Source organism: Papaver somniferum, chromosome 7, assembly GCF_003573695.1.
Source record: "Papaver somniferum cultivar HN1 chromosome 7, ASM357369v1, whole genome shotgun sequence".
In the NCBI taxonomy this organism is placed as follows: domain Eukaryota; kingdom Viridiplantae; phylum Streptophyta; class Magnoliopsida; order Ranunculales; family Papaveraceae; genus Papaver; species Papaver somniferum.
This window is the reverse complement of record NC_039364.1, coordinates 158,682,562-158,697,070: the sequence shown is the minus strand read 5'-3', so window position 1 is coordinate 158,697,070 and position 14,509 is coordinate 158,682,562. Positions and strand designations below refer to the sequence as shown.

At 37.4% G+C, this 14,509-nt stretch overlaps 2 protein-coding genes across 2 annotated transcripts; both read right to left on the bottom strand.

The window, feature by feature from the left end:
* Window positions 1-157: 157 nt before the first annotated feature.
* LOC113298890 (solanesyl-diphosphate synthase 1, mitochondrial-like) lies at window positions 158-6,864 on the bottom strand. Its single transcript, XM_026547757.1, has 12 exons — window positions 6,518-6,864; window positions 5,946-6,038; window positions 5,320-5,400; window positions 5,155-5,226; window positions 4,541-4,669; window positions 4,017-4,103; window positions 3,599-3,670; window positions 3,176-3,246; window positions 2,189-2,321; window positions 1,206-1,295; window positions 801-899; window positions 158-526 (listed from the first exon to the last, which is right to left on the bottom strand). The coding sequence occupies exons 1-12, from the start codon at window positions 6,647-6,649 to the stop codon at window positions 347-349; spliced, it is 1,239 nt and encodes a 412-aa protein (XP_026403542.1). The 5' UTR covers window positions 6,650-6,864; the 3' UTR covers window positions 158-346.
* Window positions 6,865-9,112: 2,248 nt separating this feature from the next.
* On the bottom strand, window positions 9,113-14,130 carry LOC113298888. The gene is made up of 9 exons (XM_026547755.1): window positions 13,624-14,130; window positions 12,641-12,847; window positions 12,400-12,502; window positions 12,232-12,311; window positions 12,047-12,124; window positions 11,007-11,098; window positions 10,543-10,654; window positions 10,267-10,392; window positions 9,113-9,651 (listed from the first exon to the last, which is right to left on the bottom strand). The coding sequence occupies exons 1-9, from the start codon at window positions 13,957-13,959 to the stop codon at window positions 9,529-9,531; spliced, it is 1,257 nt and encodes a 418-aa protein (XP_026403540.1). The 5' UTR covers window positions 13,960-14,130; the 3' UTR covers window positions 9,113-9,528.
* Between the last annotated feature and the right edge of the window lie 379 nt (window positions 14,131-14,509).

Here is a 14,509-nt window from a genome sequence, read left to right as displayed (position 1 = left end):
TAAACAGAAACGACTTTTTCTTTTAAATTTATTTTTTTACAAATGTCCATCAGGAAAAATGAACAGGGTAACGAAAGGGTTGAGTGCATCACTGACATAGAATCAGAAGACACGAAATCAACTAAAGGAGTACACGAAAAAGAATACCAACATCAGGGAGCCAAATCATTGGATTAGAAGAGGGCTTTACATGAAATGCTAAGTTTTCACATAATTATTCCTGACGTATAAAGAACTAACTAAAAGAATAAGGGATACAAAAAGGCCTTACCAGAAATTGATAAGAAGTTTGCTTTACATGCTTTCTTCTAATGTAGTTTGAATGGGAAGAGTATTTTGTTTGTCTCTACTTTGTTCTTGTGATGACTATATGAGTGAGGTCCACCAGAGCCCGTCTCGATATTCTGACATCATTATCATCACTTTGAGGAAGAGAGTTGATGGCCGAGGCTGCCAGGTTGGCATGTTCAGTTGCTAGTTCTTTTGCTCTTTGTATGCCGCGACTCTTACCAAGGTATTCAAGGGCCTAGTATATTCAGATTAAGAGCACGCATTAGCAAAAAGAACATGGAAAACAAAAGGAAACAAGCTCTCAAATGAAAATCTCTCTCTTTAGCTTTTGAATAAATACATGATTGAGCAAAAAAAAAAAAAAAAGTTCAGCTGTATATCTTGTGTGTCTAGCACATAAGCATGATAGTGGGTGAGTTATATCGGCTGTAACGATTCTAAAAACACCTAATTACTTAGTGAAGTGTGTGTAGATATGTATATATATGGATGGAAGAAGATGGGCTTACAAGATCAACATCTGCAGGGTCGCTGAAGCCTCGATTGATAACTTCTTGTAATTGTGGGAATTCTTCGATAGCAAACAATATCGGAGCTGTTATGATCCCCTATAAAAATGAAAATTTACTTAGCAATTTCTTCGACCCATTAACCATCCAATAGCTAAAACCAGAACAGGTGAAAAAATATGTTATAGTTATTAATGCAAGTGTTCTAGAAAACTAGGAGTATCGAAGGTGCCGAATGAGAAGCTTGATTCTCCATTAGAGAGGGTAAATTCATGCAAATGCTTGAGTTTGAAGGTCCTTAAGATTATGCATATGATCCTATAGGTGACCTTATCCATAAGAATCATAACAAGATAAATTCTATAACCAAACATAACAGATATGCAAAGTTGAGAGATGAATTACATGGCGGATGTCAGAAAGCGAACCCTTTCCAAGGGAAGCTGACGTCCCTGTAAAATCGAGAACATCATCGATCAATTGATACGCCAAGCCCTGAGACGATAAAAGGACGCCATCAGTAGAAAGGCAAACAATTTATATCTCTGCAACATATGTGTGTCTGTGTGAGTGCATCTGAACATCAGTTATCAACCATAGATGCAAGGCCAACTCCTGTGTCGAGTAGGCTACCTGTTTAAGTCCTGTGTGCTTAAGGGTTTCTCAGTCTCACAAAGCCTCAAACCAATTTCAAGCAAGTTAGCTTAAGGGCACACTACTAGTGGCTTGTTCATTTCGTTTTCAATATCTAACTGGAATCTTCTGATTCTTCTCAGAAAGTGAGCTATTTATTTTGGAGAATAGTGGTTTGTTTATCGCCTTTGGTGGTGTGCGATCACAACAGACAGAGATAGATGATAGAATTGTTGATCCAGATGATTGAAAGTTTTGTGTAAGCAAAGCAAGGGTTGTTAGTAACATTCGTCGTGATGAGGTAAATGTGAAGGTTGTTAAGATCTCTGATTCTCCTTCACAGTTTTTTAGCAGCGGCAATAGGTTAAGAGAGCCTATCGGTGCCCTTATAAATACCCTTTTTCCCCAAATATGTGCAAACAAAAAGTGATTTCTCAAGTTTAAAGATGTGGGTTGGATCAACTTACTTCATCCCTAGTGACCCTAGTGATTGAATAGATGCAATATATAAATTCCAACACAATCAAATGACACTTGGATGTGAAGAGGTGACGTGAACAGCCACATTTTAAGTGTAGATCAACTTCTAATATGATAAAAGTGGAATTTTACAGCGGAATTTTCTTGCAGATGATACCAATAATGAAATTCAATGCATTTAATCTTCTGTTGCGCACCAGATATACAGTTTCAAGACATTGTGCAAGAAATTCCAACCATATAAAGAAAATATCGTTAGGAAAGAGTAGAAATACCAGATTGCAGCCATAATTGTAGGCTAGCATTGCAACATCAGTTGTCTGGCCTGCCAGAAGAGCTATTGCTTTGCAACTATTCGCGATCAATGATGCTGTCTTATAGTATGTCTTTTGCATATACTGGTCCATGCTGCAATAAATTTATGTGAACCAAACATTAGACAGTTGCTCTTCTATATGATAACAAACCCATCCAGTCAGAGATGCTAATAACAGTTAAAGAAGCCTAAACCTCACTTTTATAGCTTATAATAACAAACCCAACCAGTTAAATAAGAGATGATGTTGAACTTGACTAACAGTAAGGATGGAAGAAGTATGTGGGATGGGCTACAAGTCTGGAGCGTCTCAAGCTATAAATGTGCCTACAAGTTGAGTATATTCACCATCCAAAATTATTGAAACATGGAACACATTTCTTTTTCCAGTGAGAAAGTATAACTTACTACAGGTCAGTATGTTCACAATTCAGACTCCAAGTAAGACACTTGAAGATATTGTGCGACCCATCTACTTATCATGAGAGACCAGTCTCACTCCTTAGTTACCACCAAATTTCAACTATTGTCCATTCAATGATAAATAACTATAGTTGCTCCGAAATTCTTTTTCCCCGCTGCTCAACTATTCATTTCTTTCCTCGGTAACCTCCTCAAAATTCTCAATCTAGAGACTTTATGCTATGTATGCCCCTAATGCTATAATATAAATTTAATATTGATAATATGCAGGTTATTTGTCTTCTGACTCGATGCTTTTTCTAGCATTCAACCGGTCAGTGTTTAAAATGGTGATTGGATATTAGTAGCCGAACAGAAGAACATGGAGGTTAGAAAGTGACCACGAGATTCAAATCCATCCCAAGAAATAAGAAAGTAAGGCTAGAACATAGTTTTAGATGTTCACATGTAACATTAAGTAAAGTTGAATGCACGAAACTGGTAGACGCTACAAGATACAGAAACCATTGTTGGGATACCTTACCTACAAGATACAGAAACCATTGTTTCACCTGTTACAAGATGTTCAACAACCGTTGCAAGTAATGTGACAACCTGCAAAATGCAAGCTAATGAGGATCAAGATGGACAAAATATGGCAAGTGCCAATAAAAGATGGTCTTTTACTAACTGTGTACTAGGAAACAATCTATCATTCCATGGATAACATGGTCTTTTATCTGCCCCCCTAGTAAGCAATTTCCACCCCCTTTCCCCAAGTTCCCACTTTTATTTAGAAAAAAAAAATGTAATCGGATGGTAGACTGCGGATGGAAAGTATGTACTCTAGCAAATATGACACCCTGATGAATTCTATTTAAGGCTAACGTCAAAAAGATGGTCATACCGAAGCTAGGCAAAGTCGGTAATTGCTGCAAAGAAGAAGTTGTACAAGGTAAAAACTAACCTCTGTATTTTTAAGAGAGCCAAGTGCCACACAAGCTCGAGAAAGTAGAAAATCTCCTGCTAGCACAGACAGCTGCATCATTTAAACAATCAATTTGAGGCCGAATGTTGTCCCGCACAGTCAAAAAGTAACCCAATACTAAAGTAATTAATACCAAGCATAGTCTTAGAAGAAATTACACACCATATCTCTATACACAGCTAACAATATTGACATAAGGGATGTGCATTATAAAAAAATGAACCCTTTCTCTAAACGTTAATTGAGGTCATCGTTCAAATTCCAAGTCTAAATTATTATTTTCAGGAGAACAATGTAAAGCATAATTCAGGATTCAAACATCGAAATTGCCAATCATTTCCTAAACATGAAAAGTATCCGCAGGAAGGGGACTGAAAAGAAAGTGCAGTAAAGATACCTTATTCCCCATTAAGAAATTAAGGGAACGAACACCACGCCTTGTATCAGCATCATCCAAGACATCATCATGAAGAAGACTTGCAACCTAGCAGACGGGATACCCAAGTTCAAATATTCATGTGAAAGAAAAAGAGAAGAGCATCATGGTACTCTGGTGCGAACGGAAAAGAGGATTATTCATTTAAAAAACGGTAAAGATAAAAAAATGTTCAACCAACTAAAGGTCCAGTCTACAGTTGTGACCCATCTACTGGACGAAGAAAAGCTCACGTAACAGGGTTTTTTTTCTTAAATATTATCAATCTCACTGACATATATGACATACTTAAACACGGGATTAGTGTGATTCAATAAAGGTCATTTTTAAGTTTTTACTGGCGTGAAAGTCAGAACTTAATTTCCTCAGAACTTAATTTAAGCGTTAGCATGATCATTGTACAATTTGTACCAAATTTCACAAAAAGTTTCCAGCCGGAGTGACATTAGAATTCTAGACAAATGCATTTATTCTAAAGAACTCACGTGAATCATCTCGGTAATCTCAGCAATACACTGCTGCCTGGTACGGAGTTCATTGGAAAAATTAGCCACGGCATCGGGAAGAGATCCAGGTAGTGACACATTCAACGCTGATGCCATCAACAATAGAACCTGCATAAGAGAAAGGAATCTGCAGTTTCTTATGAGGAAGACAGAGACACAAACACACAAACAAAAGTAAAACAGGCATGTCATTATATGCTGTAAGTAGCATAAAAGTTATACTCGATGTACAGTAATTAATGTGCAGACTGGTGATGATGTTCGTCATGTCAGTATAAAAATAACCGTGAGCTGCATCCAGACTAAGTTTCCTGAGCAGATGGCCCCAACCATTGCTGCCCCACCACCAATTATTCCTCCGTCACTATCTTTACCTATATCTTATATAACGCTACAACCTACAAAATGTCCGTCCTTTTTCATTTCATCATCAGTCATCACCAGTGACCACAACAACAACTTCCTTCGCATCAACGACGAGAGTCACGAGACTACTCTAAGCATCGAGGATCATAGTACAGTAAAATGAAGGGACAATTGATGTAATGTCAAAGAGAGTCAGAAACCTGAAATGTAAACGCATTAGTTCATACCGTGGGACGGAACCTCTTTCCCTCTACCCCCATCTTAAAGAAGTATTCAGCAGCTGAGGCAAGCTTAGGGACCTACATGAAAATATGTGTACATGTTTATCTTTAATGTTCATTACTCTGAAAGATTATCAGAAGCGAGGGGGAAAAAAAAAGAAAAGAATGTACCTCAGCAACCACCATCTCACGTAGCCGATTACCAATAAGAGAGAGTTCATCAGCAACAAGAGAAAATGGATCCACTGGCTCCTATAAAACACAATGCAATGTTCTAAAACTAACTTATTCTTTCATTAAGAAAAAAAGAAAGAAAGAAAAAAAAGGCATACCAGCACCAACAATGTAATACTTCTATACCAATAAATATTGGAACCTTTCTTATTGTGGGTCTTTAGGTCTCACATGTTAGTACCCTACTTCCCCTAGAAGAAGATCCATCATTCGACTATTCCTAGAATTTTGATATCGGCTATATTCACATACTTAGATGCAGGGTTCCACGAAGATGATATAGGAGACTATTAGCCATATAGGAGACTATTGGCCATATTCACAAACTTAGATGTAGGTCCACTAAGATAATACAGGAGATTAAGCAAAGATGCATCTCGAAGGCTTCACTTTTGAAATACCCATGCCCAGGAAATACTTACTACACTAGAAACAAAAATATGTCGTAAATATACATAATTACATGTTTAACCGATCGAAACATATAAACAAACAAAGAGGGGTCAGAAGGTTTGTTATCAGGAGGGGCCAGATAACAAACAAATTAAAATTACAAGACGTACCTCGAGTAAAGAACTCCCACCTTGCTGAACTTGAAACCTGAAGCTGTGGAACGACTGAGAATTCCCATAAGAAGTATCAAGACCACCAACTACCTAGCCATTCAGAAGAACCATCAATTCCATTATTAACAGCACCAACCAAACAAGGAACTCCTTGTATAGTTTATCCCTAGAATATTTTAACAAAATTAAAATTCTTACTAAAGAAGTCACCATTAACAAATGAATAGTTAAGGTACCCATTTACGAGACATGCATATGATTAAACTCTGGGGCACCTCTAGTCAAACCCTCAACATCAATTAGTTTGGTTACACGGTTCCAATCAGTTGGTTATAAAAAACTTTTTTTGGGTTTTTTTTTTAGTGAAACATAATGTTCTCGTTATAATCCAATAATCATTCCCTAAAATCACTAATAACAATCAGAAGTAGTCAAAATTGAAATTACAAACATAATTACATTAATAACAAAAACCTAGGTTTTAGAAAAATCCACTGATCGAAATACCAAAACAAGAAAAACAAAGAATTCTCTGAAGTACCAAAGATTGATTAAGTGTAAGATGATACCTTGGGAAGAAGAAGAAGAGAATGCCGTTGTCGATGGATCTCCGGTAAGGTTCTACTAAAACATGATGATGATGAAGTTGAAAGGATTCTAGTCTTGGAGCTTAAATTTCTTAAAGCCAATCTCAAATACATATTTACTCCCACAAAAAAATTAATTTTAATGTTTAAGAAAGAAGGGACTGAAATACAGTGTAAAAGTGAAAAGAAGAGTTAACTCTGCGAATCGGCAAAAACTGAGTTAACTCAGTTTTAATTTTTCTTGACAAAATTCTCTCAAATTCATGATTCTTTGATAGTTTTATCATTGACGCTCCCCTCTCATCACTAGATTTACAATGTTCCTGTGATTAATTTATCATCTAATGGTTTTTTTTTTTTTTTTTTTTTTTTTTTTTTGCAGAATTCACAATTTCCAGGAATTTATAGTTTCACGGGATTACAAGATCTGGGATTCATGTAAATCTCTCGTATGTTTGGTAACTCAGTTGAGATTCCTAGGATTCATAAAAAAAAATTGTGTTAAAGTCCATGCATTGTTTGGCATTGCCCTAAGAATTTTAAAATTGTATATATATGGGATTTGGAGTGAAAATAAGTGGGTCCATAAATCCCCTGATAAGTTTCCCAACAAATCTTAGGGGGGGAGGTCAGACTCCATATGGAGGATTCGCATGAAAAATGGGGGGGAAATGAATCCCATTGGAAACGTAATTCCAGAGATTTGGGCAACCAAACGAGGGAAACGTAATTCCACCGAATCCCCTAGGCCCATAAATCTCATCTTTAAAATCCTACATCCAAACCCACCATAAAGTTATTTGGTTTTCTTTGTTCACTTAACGGGTTCGATGAACGACTGCAAAGAAACCTGTTTTGAGGCATACTGAATTTTTTTGGGACATACTTATTTATTATCCCATCTAGGGTGGTTTTGTAAGGGGTGTCTAAAGGTAGTGCAATTACCTATATATCCTTAAACAATCTCATTACTAGAATGCCCTTATCCTCAAAAACCTAAAATCAAAAATCAAAATAACCTTTAAACTTAAACATCTTGGACTTCAATTCAATCAATCAAGCAATCAATCAAAGGAAACACGAACCGAAGTGAGCGATGTTGGAGTGCGAAATCCAAATCTCAATTGCTCTTAGATGTATTTTTAGAATGCATTTGTAACAAACCAATCTTGTTTTTGATTGATTTTATTTTGTTTGATCGATAAAATATGATTTCAAAGATGAAATTAGGGTTTTCAGAAGATCAGTTCGGCTGATCTTGGAATATCAATTTTGAGCCGAACCTAGTATATGATTTAGAGAAACACTATGTTCGGCTAATGCGATTTTGCTAGATTTTGTTCGAATCAACCGAACATAAATTTTTCAGTTACAGAGTGAAGTTTGGCTGATAACTTGTCAGCCGAACCTCTGTTTTTTGAAAATACACCTGGGTTCGGCTAACAACGATTTTGTTCGAATCAGCCGAACCTAAATTCGTGAGTTACAGAGTAAAGTTCCGCTCACAAGTTATCAGCCGAACTGTTCATCTGGTCAGTAGATCTGGGTTTTAAAAATTCAATTTTTTGATAGATTCAACTTATAAAAAGGACATTAAACCTCGTATAGAAGCCTACCTCTGATTTGAATCACACATTTTGGTCACTTCTAATCACTAAAATCTCAAAACCCAAGTTTTTTTCACTTCTTCTTCTTCCTCTCAAAAATTCCAACTCTCTCACATAAATTTGATTTCTCTACTAATTTAACACTAATAATTTAATTTTTAATCAATCCTTAAAATTCTTAATTAATCAAATCTAATTATAATCATTACCACTAATTATGTAAGGGCAGTTATGCCATTATCAAAAAGGATGGATAAGGGGTGATGTTTTTTTTATTTAGTGACCCTATTTTGACATTATTTGATATGCCTCCAAAAAATCCAGTATGTCTCAAAACAGGTTTCACTGCAAAAGCCAGGGCTTTAGCCAAGTGGTGCCTGATTTGGGCGATGTGGCTGTTATCAGTATCTGAAGCTTTGAAATTCTGTTGGAAGTCCTTTACAAATCTATTTGGAATCCGTCTTAAAATTTGTGTTTATATTTCCTTATATGTAGTCTCAATCATTTTTGCTCAAATTATGTGTGTTGTCCAACCTTACACAGGCACCTTTATACCACATACTGAAACCGAAAACAGAGCCTTTTGTCCCATCAAGTTGGGGTAGGCTAGAGATGAACGTGTCAATAGAGACCAATGACTCGACCTCTAAAAATTGATTTGACTAAGATGGGGAGAGAGCTAAGACACCAATGGAAGTACCATAATCCAGAAATGAAGATTAGAGACTTTGAGGTTAATGTGATGAGCAAGATAAGAAACACAAGCAAAAAATGATTCTGATTTTGACAGGCCATTCTTATCTTGATATCAAAATTTGACTCGACATCTTCATCTAGTACATTGATCAAGACCCAAACCAATGTTCTCTCCTACAAATTTCAAAAATGATATTCACCTAGGAGATGTCATCCATCAGCAACCTAATAACCATATTTAGTTCACCAGGAACCTACGGACACATCATCAACAAACAAATTAAGCGTTTCGAGACATTTCCCCATATCTCCACAGTTAAGACAAATCTTCTGTGCTTCTTTTTCTACTGATGCCTAAGCAATATCAGAATGACGAAGACTCACAATTTGATGTATTATTCACATTTCACAACATAATCCAATACCCTGGGGGAAAAAACCTATCTTTCTTGGGTACAGATTATAGCATACACTAACCTTACACAAAAATGCATGAAATATGTAAGAATACAAGCTGGGCGTGATATAAGAAGAAGAAGAAGAGGACAGCACAACAGCTTCTGTGGGATCACATGGACTCGGATCTAAACTCAAGCGATGAACCTCACCTTTGCCACCATTTAACTTTTTAGTGCCTTTTCTGTTGTACCACTTACGTAGAGGAAATAAAGGGTCTGGCTTAGCTCTGTTCTAACCTTTGATGTGCAGTCTCAGCATGCAATCTTTGTTTATCAACTTTTGTAGTGCTGCCTTCGCCTCCTCCAGCGTTTCTACTGCATATCCTACATCGAAAGATATTCGCTGAATGTTGAACTGCAAACACAATCACGTGTCAGTCAAATATGCTTGGTATCAGAATATAGGTTATGTTTACATATATATTCTCTTTTTCATCCTAAAAATAGATTAAAAAGAAAGGATGGAAATTTCGTTTTTCGCTTGTCATCAAGCGCCCGGCAGGTGATTATCAGGTACAAAAAGTACGCTTCGACTAGTGGGATCCATTCTATTCGACCTTTTTCCACATAACTTCCACAGGATGTGGAGAAGGTCTAAGTGATGAATTTTCAAAATGCAGATCATCCTCAACAAGAAAACAAGAAGTAGAACCATATTCCTGGGGACCCAGTTGAGTGGGCATACACAAAACCTGACCATGCAAATTGCATTAACTGATGAAAGTAAGAACTATGTATGACTATTCTAAACCAGACAATCTTGATGAAATTCTTTATGAGGGACCAAAAATCAAAATATTGCCAACAATATTGAGCATCCTCATTAGCTTGCTGTTGCATATTGCCAATACAAGACATGGCTGATAAGCTGCAGAGTACTTGTGAATCATTCAAGATAACAGTTCAGTTAAGACAACTAAAAATGATAACTGCTTATTCATGAGAGTGTGAATAAAAGAGAAAGAAAGACCTGTGCCCCCTGTCGAACCCGAATATCGATGCCTTTGCTGTCTATTGATATCAGAGCAGCATCATCAATCTCTGCTTCAGCGGACAGAAGTTCTTTAAGTGGTTTCGAGAAAAGAGCATTTAGTTCCTAAAAAAGTTCAACACTGCAAACCATCAGCGGTCAGGGAAAACTACAGACACGTTTTAACGTAAGTGGATATATAAACACATCACTACTTGCTGCGCAAACTTTAATTCGGGTGGAAGAAGGTAAAAGAAAAAGAAAGAAATGCTACACCTTTAAATTTTGCTCCCCTCCATTGATTGCAATCTTATCAGGTTGTAGAGTTTCGTATTCCTTGACATCTACCCAAGCGACAGTACCAAATCCTCCAATGAAATAAATATCACTGGTAAGACCAAGCAGAAAAAAAAAATCCATTTAGTTACCCTCCTTCAGCAGAACGATACAGCAATTACCAAACAGCGACACTGAAGCCACCAATTAACAGAAGAGAAGACCTACAATGCACAAGCACTAGTTAACACCCATCTCCTCACCAGAGAGGGAGAGTGGCAATTACTATGACCATAGTATGCATCGATCAGGCACTATTTGCAATTACACAGATGAAATATGAATCAGCATCTTCGACCTCTTTTAAAAAAACACAAGTTGTATATGGCTTAAAGTTGGGACTCCATGTGAAATCTGGTCTACAGATTAAAGCTTAGTCGGAAGAGTCTAAAGAGGGGACAAACCTAATGTTCTGCATCCTGAAATAGTGAAAGTTGCCCCATTGTTGCGAAGCTACTTGCTGATGCTTTGCAACATATTGTTTATGAGCCCACTCCTGACAACGCGAGCATGCATGCAAATTAAAGATCAGAAGCATAATAGAACGTTAATCAAATAGATTCATCTATCCTCCACTGCCAGTACATGTTTTATACGTTTAGACAACCAATGGCCTGCACTTGCCGCTCAGTTGTCCAAGTGTTCTATGAAGATGTCCCATATGCAGTCTCGATCTGGGGCTTGTAAAAACGGTCCTATCAATACAAGTAAGGGCAAAACCGAACGACACTTCAACCACTAAAGTATCCTAGTATCAGTTAAACGGGATGAGGAACTAACTGCGAGGTATTGATCAGGGTATTGGCTTCCGATAGCGCAGAAGCGGGCTGGTTGGACAAGAAGGGGAGGCCAACCATCCCCTCTCGAGATTCATATGGGTCAACCACTCTGGCACTAGACCTGGAATGAAATTCCAAGATTGGTAAATCCTATTTCAGTAAAGCGGGTCAAATACAAGCTCCGAACACTCTAATCTTTGCTAATTTACATGACTGGAATATGGATCTCTTTGTGTGGTGACCGGCCTTCTAGTTCCAAGAGCAGGAGCAGCACCAGACTTAAATGTCAAAGCCCTTGACAGTGCAAGCCAATAACAAAATCTGAGGCCTTGCGGTAACATAAAAATTCCTGAGGCACCTAAATAACAGTGGCAGGGGAAAACATTCATTCCATTGCATCCCATTGTCTAGAGGCAGCATCCTACTGGTATTAGTAAGGGCTGGCAGAAGGTGGTTGTATCATGGGTTCAACACATTTGCCAAAGTTCCTACTACTCAAATATTAAGCAAACCAGGTTATTACAACACCTATCTATCATACTATCTTAGACAGATGAAGATCAGACACTTATGATCAATTGGCCATCTCATTTTAACAGGTTGATGACCTAAGAACATCTTCCAAAGTCCCAGTAAACATAATTATTACATAGTGAGGCGCACACCTGTTGATCTTCAGCAAGAGGATAGACATCACCAAAAATTGTAACCCTTGCATTTGATAATCCACTCCATCCCGGTATCTATGAATTAAAACCAATTGTCAATAACATCATAAAAGGAGAACCAACTTATGTACATGGATACACAGTAGACCACTAACCGAGCAAGAAAGTAAGGAACCACTAACCTGAACAACAAGTGTACATCTTGGATCAGCTAACAGATTCCTTGTGTGGATAGCTAATGGTGAAAATGAAAAGATTGGATCTGCACCAACAAAAACACAACTGTAACACTAAATTATGATAAACGGAATAAAATCTACTATAGGGAAGAGATTGAAGATGTGACGTACGGCCCATTGGATCTGGTGCAAAATCTACAAGTGAACCAAATGGGTATCCCTCTCTGCGATGGTGCATACGAGACATCACGGTACATAGATGAGCAAATCTGGCCTTGAATTGGAAACATAAGAAGCAGCATCAGTACCCTTTCCCGAAAAATAAACCCAAAAGAGGAAATAAATAAGATATGATAAGTTGGCTGAAAATTCTAGAAAAGTTTAAAAATGTTCCGCAAAAATATAAATATACCTGCTCCATCAGATTGCGAACTGCCAACGCTGGCCGAGGTAGGCCATGAGCAGATGTTGCACTCTGAACCCCACCAGAGATTGGTGTTCTAAAAAGTCCCGCTCTAGAACCACCACTAGATCCACCAGCACTTGAAACCGCCAGAGGTGTCACCAAATTTGACGCTTCAGGACCCCCTTCGCTTTTTCCATGGTGACTAGGAGTATCCTTCAGAATACGAGAGAAGCCATCACAACAATGTTGAAGTAGCCATTTGGTAAATCCATTCATAGACTACACTTCAGTGAAAGTAATTTTAAAATTCTCACACTTAATATACTACACGTGGTCCTCTAGGATACAACACAAGACACAAAAACATTGCCTATTATTTATATATGAAACTAGTCCGGAATTCCCACTTTTGTCTTAGGATGAAGAGAACCACTGAGGCACTGACCTTCCAAGGAGCCATTTAGGATACTAGATACTCCCGCCAGTATAAAACGTAATCAAAAGCAAGAAGCAACTAAAACGTCGTTGTGATAGATGAACGATAAGGTAATCAGATTTATATAAAAATAAAGACAATTGCTAAAACACAGGTTAATGTCAGATAACTCCGACAAACACATTAAGTTGAAAACACAGAACAACTGCAATGTGGGTTATGCTACATCAACAGCTTCAAACCAACCCAGAAAAATTGAAAACACAAAATCTAAAAGATAGATAAATAATGAAGCTACTGTTTAAGCAGTGGAGTGATCCAGATAAGGCCGTGGAGGGTTAATGCGAATTCACCGTCCACCCTGGCTTTGCCAGTGTGTTTATTTCATATCAAACTACTAGCTAATCATCCTATGAACTTTAATATAACCATACCAACAAAGTGGGTTTTGATTATTTTCTCCAAAAAAGTTGACCTATATCACATAATCAAACAAAAGGCCCACAAACTTTGGGCGAACAAAAAAAAAGAACAAAAAAACTTTTGTTGTTACCTCAAACCAAGAAGAATGAGCTTCTGGAATCAAAAGGAGCTCATCATTCTTATCATCGTCATCGTCATCATCATCATCATCACCAGAAACTTCATGATTAAAAGCATTATTAACTGAAAAAACCAATCCACTTTTACTACTAACACCCTTGTGACTGTGTGAAGAACTCAACAAATCCAATCTGCCCACACTAAATTGCTGTTTAGTTTCAGAAATTTCATTGATTTTGAGAAACCCATTTCTTTGTTTAATCAAGGGTTTGCTTAGACAAGATTGGTTATAAGTTTCAGTACCGATTAATTTCGAAGAGAAAACTGAACTTGAAAGTGCTTCCATGGTGGTCCAAATAGAAAACCCTAGTTTGTCTCTGAGAAAGTGGGCAGAGGCTTTTTAGAGAGAAGGGGAGGGGAAAGAAAGAGAGATGTTTTCTGTTCAAGGGTTTTGATGGGGTTTGAGAGTGAAAGAAACTTTCCAGGGGGTTAGTCGTGGGAGAGTTCGAGAGATTTTAATGTATTTAGATTTTTCTCCTGTTAATCCAGAGGGAGTTTGAGGGAGTCTCTCCAAATCTTCGTTAGTCGTAGGGGAGTTTAGAGGAGTCTCCTAAACTCTCTAGAAAACACCTGTTAGTCGCTGGGGAGTTTAAAAAAAGCTCTTGAACTCCATGTTAGTCATAAAACCCTATAATACTAGGGAGTTGGTTGCTTTGGGGAGTTCGAAGGAGTTTTTAGTGTATTTTGGTCTCACAACAAATCTCTCAAAAGAGTAGAAATTTGGGAAGGAGTTTGGTGCGTAGAAAACCATAGGAGAAAGAAGAGGAAACGTTTTTTTCCAGGTATGTTTTTTTTCTTCTTTGATCTCCATGATTGTTTATAATAGTTTGATTTGT